The sequence below is a fragment of the Zootoca vivipara genome, chromosome 12, assembly GCF_965207765.1.
Source record: "Zootoca vivipara chromosome 12, rZooViv2.hap1.1, whole genome shotgun sequence".
Lineage (NCBI taxonomy): Eukaryota > Metazoa > Chordata > Lepidosauria > Squamata > Lacertidae > Zootoca > Zootoca vivipara.
In genome coordinates this window covers 54142245-54168356 of record NC_142595.1, presented here as the reverse complement: position 1 = coordinate 54168356, position 26112 = coordinate 54142245, and the positions used below count along the sequence as shown (strand labels likewise).

The window sequence follows — 26112 nt, the reverse complement described above, 5'->3', positions numbered from 1 at the left end:
AACAAGCTCCTTTACTACCCTTGGTTGGAGCTCCTCAAGCCCTGGAGATTTGAATTCATTTAAAATAGCTAGGAGTTCCCTTCGACAGCCAAGAGGGAGCCCCCACCCCACCCCCAAGAAAACTCCTCTGCGCAGCAACGCGCGCGGTTTCTCCTGGGCTCCTGATCTGGAGGCGAAAACGCAGAGAAGGGTGAGCCGGGTGCGCACGGCTTGCCAAGGGTTAAAAGGAGCTGAGATGGATTCCTAGAGAAGGCAGGAAATAAAAGTGGGGGTGGGGTGGGGTGGGCAGGTCCTCGCCCCCCCCATCCCTTCTCGCAAGAGGGGGAGGGGGCTGTCGTCTCCTTTGCAAATGCTGTCTCGGCGGCGCCTTCTGCGCTCTGGTGAGTCTCCCCTCTCTTCCGCCGGAGGGGGCATTGGGGAGAAGAGGGGGTCTCTGCCCACCCCCACCCACCCCCATATCAGGGAGCCGGGGGTCCCCCCTCCATCTCTGCAAAGCCAGGAGGTTTTCAGCGAGCTCCTTGGAGAAATAAAGGGGGCTAGAACTATGCCATGTCTAGAGAGAGGGATCCCAGCCCCTAATGGGGCCGTGGGATTGTGGGCCCGTTGCAGCCCGTCTTCCAGGCCATCTCCACAGAGAGGGGGGCATTGCAAGGATCCCCTCAGGTCCAGAGCCGGGGAGCTGAGCCCCCCCCCACTATTCAGCTGATCCCTCTGGGCAACCCCTTCTCTCCCCCCCCCACGGAGCAGACTTTCTTTCCTCTACCTGTTCCCAAAATCAAGCGCAGCTGCGTTTCTTGGCCTGGACGTGGGAAGCAGCAGCAGCAGCAGCAGTACTGGTTTATTTGGGGGGGGGGGGTTTCCCGAAATGGATAAACGCACTGAATCGATTCTAGGCACTGAGCTGATGAAAAGATCATAGGCTAGTTTCTGACGCAGGAACAGAATTTTGGAAGGGAGCTGAATGTAGAAGTTGTGCGTTTTTCTCTGGTGGGAAAATATTTGTAATAGGAAAAGAAAATATTATTAATTTTACTATTATTATTATTATTACCACTACTACTTGTACTCCTGATCCAGGCATCTGGCTGAACTGTTTGGTCACTGAATGTGTTGCTTGTAAATACACGTTTGTAGTCCACTCATCGGTTGCTTTACAGCACGGGTGTCAAACACAAGGCCCGGGGGCCAAATCCGGCCCGCCAGACCTCATCATGTGGCCCGCCGAGCGCCCCAGCCAGTGGGACCTTGCTGCTGAAGCGCCGCGCCAGCAAAGCGCCGACAAACAGCTGGGGCCAGGGAAATGCTTTTTGCCCCTGGGTCCCTTCGCGCTCTTTTCTGGCACTGAATCAAGGCGGTGACCCCCCCCTTCCCTTTCTTTCTTCCTCTCTCTCGTTCTTTTTCTTTCTTTCCCTCTCCTTCCTTCCTTCTTTATCTCTGTCTTCTCTCCCTCTTTCTTTTTCTTTCCTTCTTTATTCCTTCTTTCCTACTCTTCTTTCTCTCCCTCCTGCTCCCTCTTTTCTTCCTTCCTTCCTTCCGTCCTTCCCAACTTTCTTCCTCTCCCTCATTCTTATTCTTTCTTTCCCTCTACTTCCTTCCTTCTTTCTCCCTTTCCGTCTTCTCTCCCTCTTTCTTTTTCTTTCCTCTTCTCTTCCTTATTTCCTACTCTTCTTTCTCTCCCCTCTTTCCTTCCTTCCTTCCTCTCTCCCTCCCACTCCCTCTTTCCTTCCTTCCTTCCTTCCTTCCTCCCCTCCCCTCCCCTCCCCTCCCCTCCCCTCCCTCTCCTCAGAAACATAGGATGCTGCTTTATACTTCTGGCCCTTAAACCCTGGAACCAGGAGAGCAGCTTCAGTGAGTCAACCTCAGCCAGTCCCTTTGGTGAAGGGTGGTGGCTCACTGGCAGAACATCTGTCCTGCATGCAGAAGGACCCCAGCATCTCCAGGTACTGGTAGCTCTGCAAAGGTCCTGCATGAAACCCTAGCGAGCCTCCACCACCCAGTGCAGTTACCAAAAATCATTTTTCAATAAATTGTACAATAATTGTACATTTGAATATCTACTTGCCATTATTCTGGCTATGTTTCTGCTTTCAGAGCTAGTTATTACTTACATTATTACAAAAAACAGTAATAATTGAATGCAGTGACAATAATTTATGATAATAAAGAGTGGACACATAGTCCTACAGATACAACCGGCCCTTTGAGGGTGACCAAACTGCTGATGCGGCCCCCGATGAATTTGAGTTTGACACCCCTGCTTTACAGTGAGGGGGGGAAGTATTTGATTCCCTGCTAAATTTGCCCCTTTGCCCTCCATTTGTCCATAATTTTAATGGTAGGTTTATTGTAGCTGTAAGAGGCAGAATAACAACAGGAAAAACCCCAGAAACCCAGAAGACAAAAGTCAGAGATTGATATGCATCATAAGGAGTGAAATAAGTATTTGATCCCTTTGCAAAAGATGACTTAGTTGTTGTTTAGTCGTTTAGTCGTGTCCGACTCTTCGTGACCCCATGGGCCCATAGGACTTGGTGACAAAACCCTTGTTGGCAATTACAGAGGTCAGACGTTTCTTGTAGGTGGCCCCCAGGTTTGCACACATCTCAGGAGGTATTTGGTCCCACTCCTCTTTGCAGATCCTCTCCAAGTCAGTAAGATTTCGAGGCTGATGCGTAGCTACTCGAACCTTCAGCTCCCTCCACAGAGCCTCCCCCCCCCCAATCTCCTTCCCCCTTTGTTTTGACTGATGGAGGAGGGCATTGCCCAGTTTTTTTAAAAAAACTCTGTGCATTTATGTTTAACAGAGTACGAAAGAAGGGCTTTGCACCTTTATGCAATATGCATGTGTGCTTGGGGGCCCAGGGTCTTTTGCCTCACCATCCCCACTGACTCCCTGTTGCTACTCAGCTTCAAAAATATATACATATTTTTAATGTCCCTGGATTCATTGAAAAAATCTGGTAACCATAGTGTAGGGTATTATAGAGATAAAATAAATAGTAATAACAATAGAAATATTTCTAAATGAAATTAAATGAATAAAAAAGAAAAACTGATGAAATATTGGAACAAGGAGATCACAAATGTGTGGATTCGACCCTCCTTCGTATATAGAAATAGTCTACCAGACATCAGATGCCACAAATAAATGTTATTTTGTTTTAAATTACATAATTAAATTATGCTTAAATAAGGAAAACTATGTTTTCATCAGAAACCTAGGATGTATGCATATGTACACAATCCAGTATATGTAAACAATCCAGTATATTAATAAAACAATGCTGTTGTGGTGGCTATAATATTTGTACTGCACCCATCTGACTGAGTTGCCCCAACCACTCTGGACGCCTCCCAACACAATATTAAAAACACAGTCAAAAATCAACCATTGAAAACTTCCCTAAACAGGGCTGCCTTCAGATATCTTCTAAAAGTTGTGTAGTTCTTTATCTCCTTGATATCTGCTGGGAAGGAAGTTCCACAGGGAGGGTGCCACTCCTGAGAAGGCCCTCCGTCTCCTTCCGTGGGCATCCTTTGGGGCATCTCAGCCGCTCACCTGTGCGAGCAGAGTTGCCTTTGCAGCAGAGTCCAAAAACAAAGCAAAACTCCACAAGCAGGTAAAGCACAGGCAATCTGGATCCCATCCTGACTGAAAGCAAGGTCAGAAAATAATGCAACCCCTATTCCACTGGGGGTTCACACAAAGTACAACACACACAAAGTACAACTTTGTTCACACAAAGTACAACACAGCAAGACACGGAGCCAGAAAGCTGTGCTATTTCCATATAATCTCGTACAATATGGCCTTCCAGACCACAAACTAGCCATAGTTGCCATCATCAGAGGAGTTTCAAGGAGTGCTAACTCATGAGTAAACCTCTTGCTCCTGAGCTGTAGAAGGACTCTGGAGTCTGTAGCCAAGGGCTATGTTGTCATTCTGGGACCTAAAAATTCTGGTGCTCACAGTCTGGGTTGTGGTACAGTCCAGCCCTGGTTCCTAGCAAGACTCATCCACACTTGCTCACAGAACATTTCTCTCCTCCCAACAGTGTGTCAATTTTATAGCAATGCATTTGCTTTGAAGGATTTGCTAGGACCTCCAATACAGACAGACAGAAAATGGCAGAGGGGGAAAGAGTTTCCTTCTGATCTCTTGCAGGCTTCCTGAGAGCACAGATGGATGAGCAAGACCCAGCTGGCCCTGAAGCGGGAAGAGGCCAGGCCATGGAAACTGGGAGCAGTGGGGGATTCTGGGAAAACTCAGTGCAGAAGCTCCTGGGTGAGGTGAACACCCTCCACTCAGAGGTGCAGAGCCAGCAGTTGAGGCAGTTCTGCAACCAGGAGGCCCAAGGACCCCGAGAGGTTTGCAGCTGGTTCTACCACCTTGACCATCAGTGGTTGAAGCCAGAAAGGCACACGAAAGCTGAGATGCTGGACCTGGTGATCTTGGAGCAATTCCTGGCTGTCCTCCCATTGGAGATGGAGAGCTGGGTGAGGGAATGTGGAGCAGAGACCAGTTCCCAGGCAGTGGCCCTGGCTGAAGGGTTCCTCCTGAGTCAGGCAGAGGAGAGGAAGCAGGTGAGAGAGACTTTCCTCTGGATACTCCCAAGGGGCTCCAACAGGAGGGAGATGATCCTAAAAAACTATCCTAATTGATCATCCTTTTCCCTTTCCTAACCCTTCTCCCCATTCTCTGTTTTGAATCCTTGTTTCTCTTTCAGGAAAAGGATCTGTTTGAAGAAATGGGCTCCAATTCCTCTGAGGCAGAGAGGACCATGTTGGACACCAGAGAGAGTTCACTAGGTAAGGAGGAAGGAGTTTCTTCTCTGTTTTGTCATTCTGTTGCTTTTGAAAGTAATCTGTGAATTCTTTCAATGGGGGGGGGGACATTTGGGCCCAAGACCCCAAAAGAGCCCAACAAAACTATGAAATTGTCAAAATGTACACCTCAGAGATGCGTCATGCACTCTTGGCTTCCCACTTACCTTTGTCTCTCAGGTGAAAGAAGAAGGCCGGCAAGACCTCCTCATCCATCTTTTCATGGTGGTGGAGAGGAAGCAGCAGCTGTAGAAGCAGATCAGGTAGGAGGAAGGAGCCTTGGGGGGAAAGAGGCTGAGGAGTGGGGCAGCCAGGGGGTCTCTGGGGCTGAAGAAATCCCTCTCTCCCTCTTTGCTTTCGTCAAAGCTGTCTCCCAAAAAGGCCGAAAGTGCCATTCAAGAAGGTTTGTCTGCTGAAAATCAGGAACAGCCTCCTCACCTTAACTAGTCTTCTGTATGTTGCTAGTATTATTTCTCAGTACTTGCAGTTTTATTTATATACTAGCTGGCCTGGCCACGCGTTGCTGTGGTTCTTTCCTCTGATTTACTAGCCTTAACTAGCCTTCTGTATGTCACTAGTGTTATTTATCACCATTTGCTGTTTTATTAATAACTTTATGATTGAGTGCTATGATGGGCTTCTAAGCAGTTGACCTATTACAATGCAGGGTCCCCAAAAATGAAACAGGCGCAGCAGCTTCATCCAGTATTATTTACTGGAGGCCAATTAGAATAACAGTTCACGAATCCAACTCTCTGTCCGGGACCGTGCTGAGATGGGCTGCAGTGAGGAGGAATGGTGGGAGCCCCCCCCCCCTGTTCCTGATCAGGATCCTTAAACTTCCCAGGAGCCAGTATAGATTTGGAACAGTGGTTTGCCGAGGGACATAGTTCAGAAGGCAGAAGCTGGGAAGTACTGGATGGGGAACAGCTAGGAGAAGAAGCACTTGGAGAGAGAGAGTTAACAGACTCACTGTCACTGGAAAGTGTTCATCCGCTCAGCCCAAGGTCAAGAAGAGCAGATAAGGTGGCAGCACAGAGAGCACAGTGGTTAGATCAGGTTAGGAGATGTGGGAGTGACGTGGTTGACTAGGGAGCCGAAGTGGGTGGAACCCTTAATTGGGAGCACCTTCATTCCTAGGAAATGGAATCTTTGTTCTAACTTGTATGAAGACTCCTTTCCATGTATTTTGCTTATCTACTGCCAAAGGGGGGAAGGAAGCTGATTCCTTGGAGCCAGACACTCTTCAGGACTGGCATAGTTCTTAAGAATTCAGTTGCAGGGGAAAAAAATAATAATTTAACTTAACACTTAGACATACTATATACAGATCACCACACCAGAAATAGAGAGAGAGAGAGAAAGTGAAGCCCAGTTTCTTCTGGACTATGTTTATAAGCAGCAGGGCCCTGGTTATAGAGAAATAACAGGGCCAGCTTCAACCAGGTGTAATCAGCTTCTCTGAAGGAATAACCCCAAAATCAGGAACCTTCTGCTCGTTTCCAGGCAGAATGGAAAAATTGCTGACAAGCTAGAGACTAGCCGCTTGCAGCTTGTAGTAGCTTCTCGCTTGTGAGACCCAGAGAAGTTTCCAGAACCTCCTTGAATCAATAGAATAGGAAAGATCTCTGCAGATTAGACCAATACTTTCTATACCAAAAATTGCAAGCCATGTCAGTAATACCCCCTCCCTCTTACCTATCCACAAGCCTTGAATTCTACCCCAGCGTCGTTTTGGCTGGTCCAAAACCTAAGACTTGTTTACCTGTTTGTCATCCCAAAACCCCCAGTGGTGCCCAACCCTCAGAGCGCCTTCCCTGCAGGGGCCACGTGGTGCAGCGTAGTGGACCTTTGCTCAGCATTTTTTAGTATCCCCATTGCAATTAAGACAACACAGCAATGAACAGGCAGGAAACAAGACCGCAAAGTGTAGTAGAATCATTAGACTGCCTTAGAGGAGGACCAAAATAAACAAATTCCTTAGAGACCAACTAAGTTAGTTATTGATATGAGCTTTCGTGTGCATGCACACTTCTTCAGATATCAAAGGAGGACCTTTGTCTTTTCCCTATCAGGGTCCAGTGTGCTTTGAAGATGTAGCTGTGCATTTCACGGAGGAGGAGTGGGCGTTGCTGGATCCTGACCAGAGAGCGTTGCATAAGGAAGTCATGGAGGAGAATCGTGGGATCATGGCCTCCCTTGGTAAGGCTCCCGGTTGGATGATAATATCTGCTTTGAAATTCCATACATCTAATTATCAAAATGAGAAGCGTGCCAGATGTGGATGGAGCTCAACAGCACCACCTACAGCACCTGGGAGTGTAACAGAGCACAGGGCGCCATAAGTGAAGGGTATGGATTGTTCTGCCTGTGGAAATTCCTCCTCCAGTTGTTGAGACTGGGCAATAGTTGGCCATATTGACCGGGTCTAAATAATTTTTTTTAAGAAGCGGTTTAATAACTGCCTCTTTCAGTGGGTCTGGGAAGGCTCCCTCATAGAGGGAAGCATTCACCACCCCGTGGAGCCCATCGCCCAGCCCTTCCCGGCTTGCTTTTATTAGCTAGGATGGGCAAGGATCAAGGAGACAGGTGGTCGGTTTCACTTGTCCAAGCAGCCTGTCCACATCCTTGGAGGTAAGAGATTGAAATTGATCCCACAAAACTTGACTAGACAGGACTCTAGCACTCTCCCGCCCTGGCCCTGCTCCCACAGTGGAGTCTACCTCATTCCGAATCTGAGCAACTTTATCTGCAAAAAACTATGCAAAAGCATTGCAGGAGATCTTGGGGTACATGGACCTTGGAAATGGAGCAACAAACAGGTGACTGACAATAGAGATGCAGAAAATTCCATGATTGGGCCAAACAAAATCCATTCAAGAAAAGAGCCAGGCTTTGCACATCTCAGGTTCCCACCAATATGTCCATGAATACCACTCAACAAAGGCAGTGAACCCTGCAGCAAGACATCACTCCTAACCCCCTTCCGTTCTTCCACTATCACAGGAGTAAATAAGCATTGTCCAGTCATTTGGGGCTCCATTTATTTCTGAGGTTCTAATCCATTTCTCTCTCCATCACAGGTGGTAATGAATTGGAAATGAATAACAGGGGAGACCACGACAAAATCCACACAGTAGAGAAACCATATGAATATTTGGAGTGTGGAGAGAGCTCCATCTCCCTTTCCACTTCCTATCAAATAACTCCTATTGGGACGAAACCATATCAGTGTTTGGAATGTGGAAAGAGTTTCACCCGGAAGGAAAGTCTCACTGCCCATCAGAGAATTCATACACCGGAGAAACCATTTCACTGTCAAGAGTGTGGAAAGAGCTTCAGATGGAAGTCAAATCTCACTTCCCATCAAAGAATTCATATGGGGGAGAAACCATTTCAGTGTTTGGATTGTAGAAAGAGCTTCACCCACAAGAAAATCCTCATTTCCCATCTAAGAGTACATACAGGGGAGAAACCCTATCAGTGTTTGGAATGTGGAAAGAGCTTTAGTCACAGTGCCTCTCTCAGTTTACATCAAAGAATTCATACAGGGCAGAAGCCATATCAGTGCTTAAAATGTGGAAAGAGATTCGGTCGAAGCTCTACTCTCACCAATCATCAAATAACTCACACAGGGGAGAAACCATATCAGTGCTTGAAATGTGGAAAGAGCTTCACCCAGAAGGAAAGTCTCTCTGCCCATCAGAGAATTCATTCACTGGAGAAACCATTTCAATGTAAAGAGTGTGGAAGGAGCTTCAGTTGGAAGGCAAGTCTCACTTCCCATGAAAGAATTCATACAGGGGAGAAACCGTATCAATGTTTGGAATGTGGAAAGAACTTCAGTCATAGCTCCCATCTCGCTTCTCATCAAAGAATTCATACAGGGGAGAAACCATATCAATGTTTGGAATGTGGAAAGAGCTTCAGTCAGAGCTCACAGCTCACTTCCCATCAAAGAATCCATGCAGCAGAGAAACCATATCAGTGCTTGGAATGTGGAAAGAGCTTCAGTAGAAAGGACAATCTCACTTCCCATCAAAGAATCCATACAGGGGAGAAATTGTACCAGTGCTTGGAATGTGGAAAGAGCTTCAGTCACAGCAACCATCTTGCTTCCCATCAAAGAATTCATACAGGGGAGAAACCCTATCAATGTCTCGAATGTGGAAAGAGCTTCAGAAAAGGCATCCATCTCACTTGCCATCAAAGAATTCATACAGGACAGAAACCATATCAGTGCATGGAATGTGGAAAGAGCTTCAGTAGAAAAGACCATCTCACTTGCCATCAAAAAATTCATACAACGGAGAAACCATATCAATGCTTGGAATGTGGAAAGAGCTTCATTAGAAAGGACCATCTCATTTTCCATCAAAGAATCCATACAGGGCAAAAATCATATCAATGTTTGGATTGTGGAAAGAGCTTCATTAGAAAGGACCATCTCACTTCCCATCAAAGAATCCATACAGGGGAGAGACCATAACAGTGCTTGGAATGTGGAAAGAGCTTCAGATGGGCAAGCTCACTTTCCGTCCAAGAACTCACAGCAGGGAGAAGAGTTGAATTGCAGAATCATAGTGTTGGAAGGGACTCTGAGGGTACATTCACATGTATGTGGGTGCAGAAGGACACACCCACCCACACATGCCAATCCCACACCCTACTGACAGCAATCCAGCCAGACCTTCCCCCTCCAAGGGGGGACCTGTGAGTGCCTTCGGTACTGTAGGGGGGGGGGGAGCCTGTGCCCTGTTGGGTCAGCTTGCATTTTTTTAGTGCAGAAAGTATTGATCAGCTGTGTAGAGATCATTCCTATTCTTTCCTATTCTACTTTATTTTAGAGGGTTCTGGAAGCTTCTAGAAGGTTCATGATGTTTGAGTTTTACCTTCTGAGAAGCTGAGTAGGCTACAGCTGGTTTAAATGATTTATCTCTGTCAATGTCATGCTGACTATAAAAGTAAGGCCAGAAGGAGCCTGAGTTTCACTTTCTCTTCCTTCTGGTGTGCTGTTCTGTATATTGTGTTAAGGTTTAGTCTCCTTATTTTATTGTAAGTTTAAGTTAAGTGTGCTGTAACTGGATTTCTTATGGATTTCTGAATGTATTGGAATTGTGACCATTGTGCTCATTGACCTTCAGTAGCAATAAAGCTCTGCTGAATGACATCTTCATTGCCTCTGGTCTATTTTGGGGGGATCTTGCAACATGTCAGTTTTTCCTCTGCTAACTATACATTTGAATCTACTCTGTCTCACTATAGTTTAGAATTTCAATGACAGGTTGTAGCTGCACTAACTTCTTGGAAGTGTTGGACTAGGCAGAGGGAACCCAGAGGGAACTCAAGGCTGCCCCATGTGTGTGGAGGGTGTTGCAGGCAAGCCTTTGGTCCGGGGCATCCTTCAGGAAGGGTGGGAAGTCCAGTACCTGTCCTGCTAGGGGATCCGCCTTCCTTCTACCTGCCCACCTGAGGGAGGCTCGCCAGGTGAATTTGTGGATGTGCTGGGTGGGCTGTCTGTGGGAATATCGGGTGGCAGGTGGATGGCCAGTCAGTCCTAACTCCCTTAGGACCAGGAGTCTGGAGGGTGGACCTCTCCCTGTGGACCTCGGGTTAAGTACTTTGCTTCAGGATGAGAACAGAAATTGTGCTCCAGTGGCAGCAGGAGGCCCCATTAGCTAAAGTGGTACCTCAGGTTAAGAACAGTTTCAGGTTAAGAATGGACCTCCAGAATGAATTAAGTTCTTAACCCGAGGTACCACTGTATGTGGCTCTTTGCTTTCATTCCCTTCTCTTCCACTCATGGTGCTGGATTTGGCCCATGGCCTATCTAGTCCAGCATCGTCTTCTCACAGGGACCGACCAGATGCCTGTGGGGAAGGACCCAAGCGCAAAAGTCCTCTCTTCTCCTGTAGCTTCCAGAAACTCTGATTCAGAAGCATCACTGACTTTGACTGTAGAGGTTGAGGACTTTCGTGTAGAGTATTTTTCTGGATTTGTTTGCAAGGAAGTCACCAGGCCCCCCAAGTGTCTCTTTTCCCCTATTTGTCCCTATTTTCATTGGATAAATTTTGGAGGGTATGAATCACTGGTCTGATCCATTACCTTCCCCCCTGCAAGCTGCTCCTCCTGTTTCTCTTTCCAAATGTTGGGGGAGATTCCAGGGTGTGAGGATACTCAACAGACCAGCTTGCCGGGGTGCAAGTCTCTCACAGGTCTCTGCTGTCAGCAAAAGAAGGAAGTTTGCCAAGGAATGGAGCAAAACAGCGGTCAGTAGACCATGACCTTTATTGTTGCTCAACAGGTCCCCACAAGGAGTCAGAACCCCGAACATAGGTTACACACTCTTTTAAGACCTTTCCTCCCTACCCAGAATACATTTCCAGAAGCATTATTGAGTTGTGTATGTGTCCTCTCACTTAGAGGATTATGGAGGAAGGTGATGTCAAAGTCCACCTGCCCTTTTGGAGCAAAATGTCATTTAAATGGGCAGAATTGGTTAAGGCATTGATTTTATATGATTTTTCAAAGGTTAGTACTCCCATCAGTGCTGTCAAATACAAATGGATACAATTTGACATTTTCTTGCAACAATGTAACAAGTTTTGCCAATCATAACGGAAGGGGTACAATTTTCCAGCTTTCACAGAAGGGGGTGCTCAGTCAACTGTGCAAAGACTGAGCTGCGGGGCTGAAGCTGCTGCTGATCTACTTTCCACACTAGGGGGGGGGCTGTTTGGTAATGCTGTACCCGATTGGCTAGCTGTCAGATTTTAGAGCTCCTCATTGATTGAACTTCAGAAAATCACAAATGTATAGTTCTTTCACAAAACAGTAACATAATTTCAATATTATATATTGAACGTATATTTGATCTATTGAATGTATGGTTTTATGGCCATGGTGTAATGTAGTGCTTATGCCAGGGATAGGCAACCTAAGGCCCATGGGCCAGATGCGGCCCAATTGCCTTCTCAATTTGGCCCACGGACGGTCTTGGGAATCAGCGTGTTTTTAGGTGAGTAGAATGTGTCCTTTTATTTAAAATGTATCTCTGGGTTATTTGTGGGGCATAGGAATTCGTTCATTCTTATTTTCCCCCAAAATATAGTTCGGCCCACGCCCACCACATGGTCTGAGGGACGGTGGACTGGCCCACAGCTGAAAAAGGTTGCTGACCCCTGGCTTATGCGACTATGAACGAAGGTGGGGGGGGGGTTGGGAGGAAGGCGGAAAACTTATCTCTTAGACGCACCCCCCCCCCTTCATTTCCGTAACTCAAGGGAGGGAGCACATTAGCACGTCAGCCAAGAGGGAACCCCCCCCCCCGAAAACGTCACTGACTGTGCGCAAAGCACATGGCTTCTGTTGGGCTCCTGCTCTGGAGCTGAAAACGCAGAGAGGGAAAGAAGGGTGAGATGGGTGCTCCCGGCTTCCCTAGGGTTAAAAGGAGCTGAGCTGGATTCCTAGAGAGGACAGGAAATGAAAGTGTCGCGGGGGGGAGGTCCTCGGGAACAAAAAAGCCCCTCCCTTCCTGCAAGAGAGGGAGGGGGAGGGGGGCTCGTCTCCTTTGCAAATGCTGCCTCTGCGGCGCCTCCTGCGCTCTGGTGAGTCTCCCCCTCCCCCTCCCTCTCCCCGGAGGGGGCATTGGGGAGAAGAGGGGGTCCCCTCCCCACCCCTGTTGTTGTTTGCTGTTGTTTAGTCGTTTAGTCGTGTCCGACTCTTCGTGACCCCCTGGACCAGAGCACGCCAGGCACTCCTGTCTTGCACTGCCTCCCGCAGTTTGGTCAGACTCATTTTCGTAGCTTCGAGAACACTGTCCAACCATCTCGTCCTCTGTCGTCCCCTTCTCCTAGTGCCCTCCATCTTTCCCAGCATCAGGGTCTTTTCCAAGGATTCTTCTCTTCTCATGAGGTGGCCAAAATATTGGAGCCTCAGCTTCACGATCTGTCCTTCCAGGGAACACTCAGGGCTGATTTCCTTCAGAATGGATAGGTTTGATCTTCTTGCAGTCCATGGGACTCTCAAGAGTCTCCTCCAGCACCAGAATTCAAAAGCATCCATTCTTCGGCGATCAGCCTTCTTTGTGAGATGTATTTCCCTTTATTTTGAGTTAATACTTTTTCAAATTTCGATGTTTCCTCTGCTATTCCTATTTTTTTGTCCTCAATAAATATTTGCCTTATTTGGAAATACTGGAACCAGTCTGATACATACTCTTTAATTTCTTCGTATTTTTTGAATTTTAATTCCTCTTTTCTCCCTTTAAATTGCATAATTAAAATTTGCTTAAACAAGGAAAAATATATTTTCACCAGATACCCAGGATGTACGCATGTATATACTCAGTATATTAAGAAGAAAAACACCAGTATATTAATAAAACAATGCTGATGTGGTTAAAATATTTGTACCGCACCCATCTGAGTGAGTTGCCCCAACCACTCTGGACGCCTCCCAACAAAATATTAAAAACATAGTAAAACATCAACCATTGAAAACTTCCCAGTACAGGGCTGCCTTCAGATACGGTATCTTTTAAAAGTTGCATAGTTCTTTATCTCCTTGACATTTGCTGGGAAAGAAGTTTAACAGGGAGGGTGCCACTACTGAGAAGGCCCTCTGCCTACTTCCCTCTAACTTCACTACTTGCAGGTGGGGGGAAGCCAGAAAAGGCCCTCCTGTGTTTCCATAGGTAATATCAGGAACATGGAGTCAGAAAGCTGTGCTATTTCCATATAATCTCGTACAATATGGCCTTCCAGACCACAAACTAGCCATAGTTGCCATCATCAGAGAAGTTTCAAGGAGTGCTTACTCATGAGTAAACCCCTTGCTCCTGAGCTGTAGAAGGACTCTGGAGTCTGTAGCCAAGGGCTATGTTGTCATTCTGGGACCTAAAAATTCTGGGTTATGGTACGGTCCTAGCAAGACTCATCCACACTTTCTCACAGAACATTTCTCCTGACAAGGTGTCAATTTTATACTGATAAAGTGCATTTGCTTTGTAGGATTTGCTAGCATATCTAATTCAGACGGACAGAAAATGGCATGAAAAAAAGGGTCCTTCTGATCTCTTGCAGGCTTCCTGAGAGCACGGATGGATGAGCAAGACTCAGCTGGCCCTGAAAGAGGAAGATGCCATGCCACGGAAACTGGAAGAAGTTGGGGATTCTGGGGAAACAATGTGCAGAATCTCTTGGGTGAGGTGGACACCCTCCGCTCAGATGTGCAGAGCCAACAGTTCAGACATCTCTGCAACCAGGAGGCCAAAGGACCCCGAGAGGTTTGCAGCCAACTCTACCACTTTTGCCACCAGTGGCTGAAGCCAGAAAGGCACACGAAAGCTGAGATGCTGGACCTGGTGATCTTGGAGCAGTTCCTGGCTGTCCTTCCCCCGGAGATGGAGAGCTGGGTGAGGGAATGCGGAGCAGAGACCAGTTCCCAGGCGGTGGCCCTGGCTGAAGGTTTCCTCCTGAGTCAGGCAGAGGAGAAAAAGCAGGTGAGAGAGACTCTCCTCTGGAAACTCCTAAGGGGCTCCAAACAGGAGGGAGAAGATCCTAAAAAAACTCTCCTAATTGATCATCCTTTTTCATTTTCTAACCTTTCTCCCTATTCTCTGTTTTGAATCCTTGTTTCTCTTTCAGGAAAAGTATCTGGTTGCAGAAATGGGCTCCAATTCCTCTGAGGCAGAGAGGACTCCGTTGGTCACCAGAGAGAGTTCACTAGGTAAGGAGGAAGGAGTTTCTTTCTCCGTTTGGTCTGTGTTGCTTTTTGAAAGTAATCTGTAAGTTCTTTCAATTTCTTTGTGGGGGGGGGGGAGACATTTGGGCCTAAGAGCCCAAAAGAGCCCAACAAAACTATGAAATTGTCAAAATGTACACCTCAGAGAAGCGTCATGCACTCTTGGCTTCCCACTTACCTTTGTCTCTCAGGTGAAAGAAGAAGGCCGGCAAGACCTCCTCATCCATCTTTTCATGGTGGTGGAGAGGAAGCAGCAGCTGTAGAAGCAGATCAGGTAGGAGGAAGGAGCCTTGGGGGGAAAGAGGCTGAGGAGTGGGGCAGCCAGGGGGTCTCTGGGGCTGAAGAGATCCCTCTCTCCCTCTTTGCTTTCATCAAAGCTGGTCCAAACAAAGGCTGAAAGAGCCATTTAAGAAGGTTTATCTGCTAAAAATAAGGAACACCTCCTCCTTAACTAACCTTAACTAACCTTCTGTATGTTGCTTGTACAGGGGCGTCTTAGCCATAGAGGCTAGTGGCACGGGGAACCATGGCACCCAGTTCTGGAGGGTGCCACGGAAGAGGTGGAGGCTGGACATGGTGCCTCTCCACATCAGCTCGCTGCCCTCCCCCGCCCCCACCATGCCGTGCGGCGCCCAGAGCCTCCGTACCGCTGGAGGAGCCGCCCTCCAGCCACTGCCCGCATAGACCAGATTGTCCCTCATTTGGGAGCTGCGGCAGTGAAAAGACCTTGGCCGCCACCAGAATAGCCCAGGTCCCCCCGCTGCCCCGTGTGCGTTCCCAAGACCTCCGCCTCACGCCGGCTCAGGAGTTCCCACACTGGCGTTTCCTCAGCTCGCCCTCCTTCTCCTGGAGCCGCAGCTCCTTTCCCCGTGGGCGGCAGCTGCGGCATCCTCCTCCTTTCCTCGATCACACCCCCCCTCCACAGCCCAAGCAGCCCTATTGTTTTCCCAGCGCGCTCCCTGGGGGGCCTGTCCTCCTCCTCATCCCCCCTCCCCACACAAGCTCCTCAGGCACCATGTGGTGGCAGAGCCTGGCGGGGGGCGGGAAGGTGGCGGGGGGCTGCCTCTTGCCTTTCCCGTCTCCCCCCTCGGCAAAGGGGGTCTCAGGGCATGGCGGCAGGAGCTGTAAAAAGGTGACACGAGGGGGGGCGGAGGGACCATTGAACCACGGCACCCAATATCCTTGAGACGGACCTGTGCTTGTATTATTTATCAGTATTTGAAGTTTTATTTATATATTTATAATTGGTTGCAATGGTGGGCTTCTAAGCAGTTGGCATATCATAAAAACAGTGGCCAAGATCCCCCCCACACACACCAAAAAATAGCAGACGGGGTGCGGAGAGAGGAGATCCTTCCATTTGTGGCCCTTGAAGTCGCCTTGCAATTGTCAAGGGTTTGCTCCATAAAGGTCCAGGCTAGACCTCAACAATTTGTTGGCAGATTAAACACAATGCAGGCTCCCAAAAATAGACCAGGTGCAGCAGCTTCATCCAGTATTATTGACTGAAGGCAAATGAGCATAACAATTCATGAATCCAACTCTTCAGGATTTGCATAGTACTTAAGAATCCACTTGCAATATTAATAACATTAATTTAAATTTAAAATAAGAGTAAGAACTTACCACCTAGACATACTATGATCACCCCACCAGGAAGAAAGATAGAAAGTGAAGCCCAGGTTTCTTCTGGACTATGTTTATAAGCAGCAGGGCCCTGGTTACAGAGAAATAACAGGGCCAGCTTCAACCAGGTGTAATCAGCTTCTCTGAAGGAATAACCCCAAAATCAGGAACCTTCTGCTTGTTTCCAGGCAGAATGGAAAAATTGCTGACCAGCTAGAAACTAGCCGCTTGCAACTTGTAGCAGCTTCTCGCTTGCGGGACCCAGAGAGGTTTCCAGAACCATCTTGAATCAATAGAATAGGAAAGACCTCTGCATATTAGACCAATACTTTCTATACCAAAAATTGCAAGCCATGTCAGTAATACCACCTCCCTCTTACCTATCCACAAGCCTTGAATTCTACCCCAGCGTCGTTTTGGCTGGTCCAAAACCTAAGACTTGTTTACCTGTTTGTCATCCCAAAACCCCCAGTGGTGCCCAACCCTCAGAGCGCCATCCCTGCAGGGGCCACGTGGTGCAGCGTAGTGGACCTTTGCTCAGCATTTTTGAGTATCCCTAGAATCATAGAATCATAGAATCATAGAATCATAGAGTTGGAAGAGACCACAAGGGCCATCCAGTCCAACCCCCTGCCAAGCAGGAAACACCATCAAAGCATTCCTGACAGGTGGCTGTCAAGCCTCTGCTTAAAGACCTCCAAAGAAGGAGACTCCACCACACTCCTTGGCAGCAAATTCCACTGCCGAACAGCTCTTACTGTCAGGAAGTTCTTCCTAATGTTTAGGTGGAATTTTCTTTCTTGTAGTTTGAATCCGTTGCTCCGTGTCCGCTTCTCTGGAGCAGCAGAAAACAACCTTTCTCCCTCCTCTATATTACATCCTTTTATATATTTGAACATGGTTATCATATCACCCCTTAACCTTCTCTTCTCCAGGCTAAACATACCCAGCTCCCTAAGCCGTTCCTCATAAGGCATCGTTTCCAGGCCTTTGACCATTTTGGTTGCCCTCTTCTGGACACGTTCCAGCTTATCAGTATCCTTCTTGAACTGTGGTGCCCAGAACTGGACACAGTACTCCAGGTGAGGTCTGACCAGAGCAGAATACAGTGGTACTATTACTTCCCTTGATCTAGATGCTATACTCCTATTGATGCAGCCCAGAATTGCATTGGCTTTTTTAGCTGCTGCATCACACTGCTGACTCATGTCAAGTTTGTGGTCTACCAAGACTCCTAGATCCTTTTCACATGTACTGCTCTCAAGCCAGGTGTCTCCCATCCTGTATTTGTGCCTTTCATTTTTTTTGCCCAAGTGTAGTACTTTACATTTCTCCTTGTTAAAATTCATCTTGTTTGCTTTGGCCCAGTTGTCTAATCTGTTAAGGTCATTCTGAAGTGTGATCCTGTCCTCTGGGGTGTTAGCCACCCCTCCCAATTTGGTGTCATCTGCAAACTTGCTCAGGATGCCCTCAAGCCCATCATCCAAGTCATTGATAAAGATGTTGAACAAGACTGGGCCCAAGACAGAACCCTGTGGCACCCCACTAGTCACTACTCTCCAAGATGAGGAGGAGCCATTGATGAGCACCCTTTGGGTTCGGTCAGTAAGCCAGTTACAAATCCACTGAATGGTAGCATTGTCTAGCCCACATTTTACCAGCTTCTTTACAAGAATATCATGGGGCACCTTGTCAAAGGCCTTGCTGAAATCAAGATAGGCTACATCCACAGCATTCCCTTCATCTATTGCAATTAACACAAGACATCAATGAACAGGCAGGAAACAAGACCGCAAAGTGTAGTAGAATCTTTGGACTGCCTTAGAGGAGGACCAAAATAAACAAATTCCTTAGAGACCAACTAAGTTTGTTATTGATATGAGCTTTTGTGTGCATGCACACTTCTTCAGATATCAAAGGAGGACCTTTGTCTTTTCCCTATCAGGGTCCAGTGTGCTTTGAAGATGTAGCTGTGCATTTCACAGAGGAGGAGTGGGCGTTGCTGGATCCTGACCAGAGAGTGTTGCATAAGGAAGTCATGGAGGAGAATCGTGGGATCATGGCCTCCCTTGGTAAGGCTCCCAATTGGATGATAATATCTGCTTTGAAATTCCATACATCTAATTATCAAAATGAGAAGCGTGCCAGATGTGGGTGGAGCTCAACAGCACCACCTACAGCACCTGGGATTCTAACAAGGCTGCTTTGAAAATCCATTTATTTCTGAGGTTCTAATCAATTTCTCTCTTCATCGTAGGTGGTGATAAATTGGAAATGAAGAGCAAGGGAGACCACGACAAAATCTACACAGTGGAGAAACCATATAAATATTTGGAGTGTGGAGAGAGCTCTATCACCCTTTCCACTTCCCATAAAATGATTCACATAGGGGAGAAATCATATCAGTGCTTGAAATGTGGAAAGAGCTTCAACTGGAAGGGAAGTCTCATTGCCCATTGTGAGGGACAGGGGATATCGCGAAGTCCCTCCCCTCCTGAGTTCAAGCCCGTCCCCGAGCAAAGGGGAAAGGAGGGAGAGTTCCGATTCCAGTGGGGAAGCAGGAAGTCGTGTCCGAGGCTCAGGCAAGGTAGAGGAGCCAGGGTCCCAGGTGGGACAGGAAGGGGCAAGTAAGGGGGGAAGACCCATCCCCCCAACTCCAGAATTACGCAGGAAGAGGAGGGGCAAGAGGATGGGTCTGCCAAAGCTTTTGTGTTGGAGAAAGACGCGCCAAAAGCCATTAGGAGGTTCTGAAACCGACTGACAACATCGCTCCGTGTAAATAGCAATGACTTGAGCACTGTAAATACGCAGCACCAATAAAAGAATAAAATGCAGAGCTGCGTAGCATCGTTACTCTGAAGTAGTCCACTCCGGCCACTGTGACAGCAACCTCCTAATCATTTTTGGGCTACTTTGGAGTTGCCGGGATGAGCGTGTCAGAGGCGGAGAAGTGGCGGCAGATCGCTGAGCAAGCCCAGCTAGAACTGCAACAGCTGTCGCTGCAGGCGCAGGGAGAATTGAAGGCAGCTAAAGAGGAGACTAAGAAGGTCCAGGACGACCGGCTACAACTTGCGGAACAGGTGAGAGAGCTCCAGGAAAAAGAGCAGCATTTAAGGGCGGTGGCGGTAGACCTCCAAAACAAGCTGGATGCAGAGAAAAACAAGGCGGGAGGGGCACCCCAAGTCCAAGTGCTGCCAGGAAGGAGAGCCGGGACCCTAGTAAGCAAGTTCAATGGAGACCCGAAGGAGTTTCAGGGCTTTGAGACTGAGATTGTGTATGCTCTTGAGCTGCACCACGATGAGTTCCCTGATGATGAGCACAGAGTAGCGTTTATTGTGGAGCACCTTACTGGGGCGGCCAGGGAGTGGCTAAGACCGTTAATTGCAACAAGGAATCCTTGCATGAAGAATGTCAAACTATTTCTAGAAGGTTTGAAAACGATGTATTCGTCCGATAGTCATATGGACCAGACTAAGGAGGAACTTCATAATTTACGCCAAGGAAATATGACAGTTCGCGCGTATTGGGCGAAATTCACCATGCTGGTGCACAGATTGGGGTGGGATCTGGAGTCTGCCCCAATGCAAGCGGCGTTTTACTTGGGGTTGCATGAGGAGGTGAAGGATGAGCTCTCGAGAGGTCCAAAGCCCAGTAATATGGATCAACTGAGCAAAGCGGCTCTGGCGGTGGGGGTGAGGCAGGAATCCAGATGGAGCGACAAGCAAGCAACGCGCGCAAAGCGGGCTTGGTTCCCACGGTCGCAGGAGAAGCCACTCCCTCAACAACCCTTTCAAGCCACGCCTGGGGCCAGTCAGGACCAGGAACCCATGCAGATTGATAGCGCGCGCGCGCGGGCTTTTCAAACCCCAGCGGCGCCAAGACGCAAGGAGGGAAGGGGTGGGAATTGCTTTCTCTGCAACTCCCCCCAGCATCTCGTCAGAGACTGCCCACATCGCAGGGAGTGGCAAGGAAAGGCGGGAACGGTTGTGCCCTCCCCCACTGACGCAGCACCACAGCAGGGAAACGGGAAAGCCTGGCTGCAGGAGACAAGGGGCGGCAGCCAGGCACAGTCAGCAGACAACAGCCCCAGCCCACCCACCCGCACAGAGAGGAGCAGAGCCAGCCCACCCCTCCCAGAGCAGGAGTGGTTCTAGAAGTGACGCTCACGCTCCCAAATGGCTATCCATTGACGGTCCTCGCCCTAATTGACAGTGGTGCCTCAGCCAACTTCTTCTCGAGAAACTTTGCAGAAGAGCACCAGATCCAGCTTCTGCAGCTGGATTTTCCTCTGCACGTGGCAACCATTGACGGCAGAGAGCTGCTGGGAGGGGCCATCACTCATCAAACCCCCCCCATGAGAATGACGGTTGGAAGGCACTCAGAGACACTGGCATTCAACGTCACCACCATCTCAGACCCCCCAATCGTTTTGGGCATGAGCTGGCTGGCGCGCCACGACCCCTCCATAAGTTGGCATCAGAGATGCATCACTTTTGGATCGGACTTTTGCCTGGAACATTGCATGCAGCACCAACCAGGGGAGGGGCCTCCGATAGCCACGGTGGCCACCATGCACGTCAAAGGGGGTGAGGCGATACCCAAACCATACTGGGACCTGCAGGAGGTCTTCAGTGAAGCGGAGTCCGACCACCTGCCCCCACACAGGCCTTTTGACTGCCAGATCAACCTGGTGCCTGGGGCAACTATACCCCCAGCCAAGCTGTACGCCATGTCAGACCAGGAACTGGAGGATCTGCGCGCTTTTATCGACAAGAACCTCAAGCGGGGGTTCATCAGAGAAAGCAAGGCAGCAGGGGGCAGCCCGGTCTTCTGGGTGGACAAGAAAGACACGCAACAGCGCCGTCTTGTGGTGGATTTTAGACGGCTGAATTCGGTGACAGAGCCAGTGGCTTTCCCCATGCCCAGAGTGGATGATCTCCTGACAGCGGCACGCAGAGGCAAGATTTTCACCAAGCTAGACCTGAGGGGGGCGTACAACTTGATCAGGATCCGGGAAGGCGATGAGTGGAAAACCACGATGTTCACGCCTCTGGGCTCTTTTGAATATCTGGTGATGCCCTTCGGGTTGCAAGGGGGCTCAGCATGCTTCCAGGCCTTCATGCACCACGTCCTGGGGTCCCTACTCTTCAGGAAATGCTTGGTCTTTCTGGATGACATCCTTATTTACTCCAACGACCCAGTGCAGCACGTGAAGGACGTCAGGGAGGTGTTACAGCGCCTGAAGGAGAACCACCTGTATGTGAAGCTGGAGAAGTGCAAGTTTCACACCAAGGAGGTGGACTTCCTGGGCTACAAGCTGTCAGACAAGGGGCTGGCAATGGACAAGGACAAGGTGCAGACCATCCTGGACTGGCACAGCCCCAGGACGCGCAAAGATGCCCAACGCCTACTAGGCTTTGCCAACTTCTACAGGAAGTTCATCAAGAACTTCTCTCGAGTTACGGCTCCCATCACTGACTGCCTGAGAGGCAAGCAGAAGTTCAGGTGGACACCAGAGGCGCAAGCAGCGTTCGAAAGCCTCAAGAGGGTGTTCGCCTCAGACCAGAACCTGTTCCACGTGGTTCAGGACGCGCCCCTACGCATTGAAACAGATGCTTCTGATAAGGCTGTGGGCGCCATTTTGTTGCAACTGGACGCCAACAGAGAGTGGAGACCCTGTGCCTTCTTCTCCAGGAAGTTGACCCAGCCCGAGCGAAACTACACAGTTTTTGATCGGGAACTTCTTGCGATCCACGCGGCGTTCCAGCACTGGAGACACTTCCTGGTGGGCGCCAAGCACCCCATCCAGGTGTGCACAGACCACAAGAACCTGGAGTTCTGGAGAACTGCCAGGGTGCTCAACCAGCGGCAGATACGGTGGGCGGAGTTCTTCTCGAACTTCAACTTCTCCATACACTACATCCCAGGAGAGCAGAATGTCAGGGCGGATGCCCTCTCCCGCAAGCCAGAGTACATGGAGGAGGAGGCGCCACCAGCCCCAAGGCACATTTTCCCCCCGTCGGCATGGTCCTGCGGAGCAGCAGTGGTGAGCGAGGCAGAACTCACAGCACTGACGGCAGCGGATGAATTTGCCAACCGCATCTTCAGAGAACTGAGAGGGGGGAGGGAGCAGGCAAAAGACTTTGCAGAACGCAGAGGGCTGCTTTTCTACAAGGGTGCGCTGTACCTACCCACCACCCAGCTTCGACGTACGGTCCTCAAGCAGATGCACGACAACCCTACAGCGGGGCATTTTGGAAGGGACAAGACCACTCACCTAGTCATGAGACACTTCTGGTGGCCAGGGGTGAGGGAAGATGTTCGAGACTATGTAAGGGGCTGTACCACCTGCCAGCGGGCGAAGGTGGTCAGAGCAGCGCCACCAGGGTTGCTGGAGCCCTTAGCCACACCACACAGGCCGTGGGAAGTGGTGTCCATGGACTTCATCACAGATCTGCCTTCGTCCAGGGGTAAGACTGCAGTGTTGGTGGTGGTGGACCTCATGTCCAAAATGTGTCACTTTATACCGTGTGCCAGGGCAGTCTCGGCAGAAGAGACAGCCAAACTGTTTGTTGATCACATTTTCAGACTGCATGGATTACCTTTAAGGGTTATTTCGGATCGTGGCCGCCAATTTGTTTCCAGGTTCTGGCGGCGGCTCATGAACCTCCTGCAGGTGGAGGTCAGCTTGTCGACGGCTAGACACCCGCAGACCAACGGACAAGCGGAGAGGGTCAACGCCATTCTGCAGCAGTACCTGAGATGCTACGTCAGCCAGCGGCAAACGGACTGGGTGGATCGCTTGCCACTAGCAGAATTTGCCTACAACAATGCAGTGCACGTCTCCACAGGGGTGTCGCCCTTTAAGGCCAATTACGGGCGCGACCTCAGATCTTTCCCAGAGAGGGAGAGGGAGGAGGAGGAGGAGGGCCCACAGGCTGAGGATTGGGCAGAGGAACTGGAGACGGTGCACCAGCAGCTCAGAGAACACTTGGAGAGGGCCAAGGAAGCGTACAAAAAGGGGGCAGATCGCCACAGGCGACAAGGGGAGGTCATCAGGGTGGGGGACAAGGTGTGGTTGTCCTCGGAGGGCCTTCCCACCAGAGGGAGGTGCAAAAAGCTGGCACCCAAATGGCTGGGCCCCTTCACGGTCACGCAACAGGTCAACCCGGTGGCATACAGGCTGGCACTGCCAGAGGACATGAGGGTGCATCCAGTGTTTCATAGATCGCTGCTGTCGCCGTACAGGGAAAGCAGCAGGCTCAGAGACAGCGAACAAACCCCCGAGGGAGGGGGGGAGAGGGAAAGCAGGGAGCAACTCAATGAGGCCACGGCCATCCTGGATTCAAGGTGGGGGGTGGGGGGCCTGGAGTACCTCATGGCATGGGAGGATGCTCCACCGTCCCAGAATGAATGGGTTCCCGCCACTCAGATACAGGAGGAATTCTTGGTGGAAGAATTTCACGCCCTCTTTCCCCACAGACCCAAGCCCTGGCACATGGAAAGGGAGGGGGAGGAGGAGGAGGCACGGGAGAACAGCTCACCATGGCGCTGGGAAGCGGAGTTTGAGGAACCAGAGGATGAGGTATGGGTGTCGCCAAGATCCACCCAGTCAGAGGAAGGAGCAGATTGGCAAAACATTTTTACCCCCACCAGCTCTGACGCCACGGACTTTTTGGGATTCCCGTCCTCCCAGGCGGAAGGGGGGGGCTCGCAGGACTGGGGGGAGGTGTTCACACCAACGGGCTCGGAGAGCACCGAGTTTTTAGGCTTCCAGTCGTCACCGACACATGGGGGGGGCCTGGGGAGGGGTGAAGGAGAGCTTGGGAGGGGGGTGGATGTGAGGGACAGGGGATATCGCGAAGTCCCTCCCCTCCTGAGTTCAAGCCCGTCCCCGAGCAAAGGGGAAAGCAGGGAGAGTTCCGATTCCAGTGGGGAAGCAGGAAGTCGTGTCCGAGGCTCAGGCAAGGTAGAGGAGCCAGGGTCCCAGGTGGGACAGGAAGGGGCAAGTAAGGGGGGAAGACCCATCCCCCCAACTCCAGAATTACGCAGGAAGAGGAGGGGCAAGAGGATGGGTCTGCCAAAGCTTTTGTGTTGGAGAAAGACGCGCCAAAAGCCATTAGGAGGTTCTGAAACCGACTGACAACATCGCTCCGTGTAAATAGCAATGACTTGAGCACTGTAAATACGCAGCACCAATAAAAGAATAAAATGCAGAGCTGCGTAGCGTCGTTACTCTGAAGTAGTCCACTCCGGCCACTGTGACACCCATCAAAGAATTCATACACTGGAGAAACCGTTTCAGTGTCGAGAGTGTGGAAAGAGCTTCAGGTGGAAGACAAATCTCACTTCCCATCAAAGAATTCATACAGGGGAGAAACCATATAAGTGCTTGAAATGTGGAAAGAGCTTCTCCCGCAAGGAAAGTCTCATTTTCCATCTAATTATTCATACAGGGCAGAAACCCTATCAGTGTTTGGAATGTGGAAAGAGCTTCAGTCAAAAGGGCAATCTCACCTTCCATCAAAGAATCCATACAGGGGAGAAATCCTATCAATGTTTGGAATGTGGAAAGAGCTTCACCCACAAGCAAAGTCTCACTTCCCATCAAAGTGTTCATACAGGGCATAAGCCATATCAGTGCCCAAAATGTGGAAAGAGATTCGGTCGGAGATCCTACCTCACTTCCCATGAAATAATTCATACAGGGGAGAAACCATATCAATGCTTGGAATGTGGAAAGAGCTTCAATCAGAGCTCTGGTCTCACATCCCATCAAAGAAGTCATACAGGGGAAAAACCTTTTCAATGCTTGGAATGTGGAAAGAGCTTCATTCACAAGGCCAGTCTCACTTCCCATCAAAGAATTCATACAGGGGAGAAACCATATCAATGCTTCGGATGTGGAAAGAGCTTCAGAAAAAGCGTCCATCTCACTTTCCATAAAAGAATTCACACAGGGGAAAAACCATACCAGTGCTTGGATTGTGGAAAGAGCTTCAGTAGAAAGGACAATCTCTCTTCCCATCAAAGAATCCATACAGGCGAGAAACCATATCAGTGTTTGGAATGTGGGAAGAGCTTCAGTCGAAAGGACCATCTTACTTCCCATCAAAGAATTCACAGTGTGAAACCATAACCTTCTTTGGAGGTCTTTAAGCAGAGGCTTGACAGCCATCTGTCAGGAATGCTTTGATGGTGTTTCCTGCTTGTCAGGGGGTTGGACTGGATGGCCCTTGTGGTCTCTTCCAACTCTAGGATTCTATGATCTATAGTAAACTCCCCCAATGAGATCACTGTTATTTTTCTCTCCCTTAATTTTGACCCGGATACTCTCAATATGGCTTTGAAGTTTTAAATCCTGGATCTTTTCACAGGTATACACATCCCTGACGTATAACGCCACTCCTCCTCCTTTCCTGTTTGGTCTATTTCTCTGAAATAGATTGTATATTACTACATTCCAATCATGAGACTCATTCCACCAGGTTTCAGTGATGCCTATTATGTCGTATTTAGTTTGCTGTACCAAGAGATAGTAGCTAAGCAACCAGAAGGGAGGGATCAGTTGGCCACATCAATTGAGAGTGGGTGAACCCCCTCCCTCCCCCCAAACTCGGAGGTCTGAGCGTCTCAGCCTGTGGAAGTGGGGGGAGGGGTCAGAGTGAGCAACTGCTGTGCTTGCAGAGGGTTGTGTGTCTGAACTTGCAACACGATACTGCAGGTATCCCCAAACTGCGGCCCTCCAGATGTTTTGGCCTACAACTCCCATGATCCCTAGCTAACAGGACCTGTGGTCAGGGAAGATGGGAATTGTAGTCCAAAACATCTGGAGGGCCAAAGTTTGAGAATGCCTGCGATACTGTAATAAAGAGACTATAAATATACTGATTGCTCATCAATTCTTATCTGTGAGCT

General features: G+C 49.3%; 3 protein-coding genes across 4 annotated transcripts; all 3 read left to right on the top strand.

Annotated features, from left to right (window-relative positions):
- Positions 1-225: 225 nt before the first annotated feature.
- On the top strand, positions 226-9994 carry LOC118078344 (uncharacterized). The gene is made up of 6 exons (XM_060282014.2): positions 226-380; positions 4166-4584; positions 4728-4809; positions 5005-5087; positions 6900-7026; positions 7908-9994. The coding sequence occupies exons 1-6, from the start codon at positions 350-352 to the stop codon at positions 9311-9313; spliced, it is 2148 nt and encodes a 715-aa protein (XP_060137997.2). The 5' UTR covers positions 226-349; the 3' UTR covers positions 9314-9994.
- Positions 9995-12360: 2366 nt separating this feature from the next.
- LOC118078316 (zinc finger protein 213-like) lies at positions 12361-19028 on the top strand. 2 transcript variants are annotated; one of them, XM_060282011.2, is made up of 6 exons: positions 12361-12431; positions 13836-14326; positions 14472-14553; positions 14760-14842; positions 18140-18266; positions 18452-19028. In XM_060282011.2, the coding sequence occupies exons 2-6, from the start codon at positions 13925-13927 to the stop codon at positions 18823-18825; spliced, it is 1068 nt and encodes a 355-aa protein (XP_060137994.1). In that variant the 5' UTR covers positions 12361-12431; positions 13836-13924; the 3' UTR covers positions 18826-19028. The 2 variants fall into 2 exon arrangements, with proteins under 2 accessions (XP_060137994.1, XP_060137993.1); XM_060282010.2 differs by having other exon boundaries at positions 12401-12431; positions 13908-14326.
- Positions 19029-24421: 5393 nt separating this feature from the next.
- LOC148684172 (uncharacterized) lies at positions 24422-25487 on the top strand (the record flags this gene model as incomplete). The annotated part of the gene is made up of 1 exon (XM_088654893.1): positions 24422-25487. A coding segment is annotated over one exon (912 nt), but the record flags the coding sequence as incomplete, so codon positions are not given.
- Positions 25488-26112: the final 625 nt, after the last annotated feature.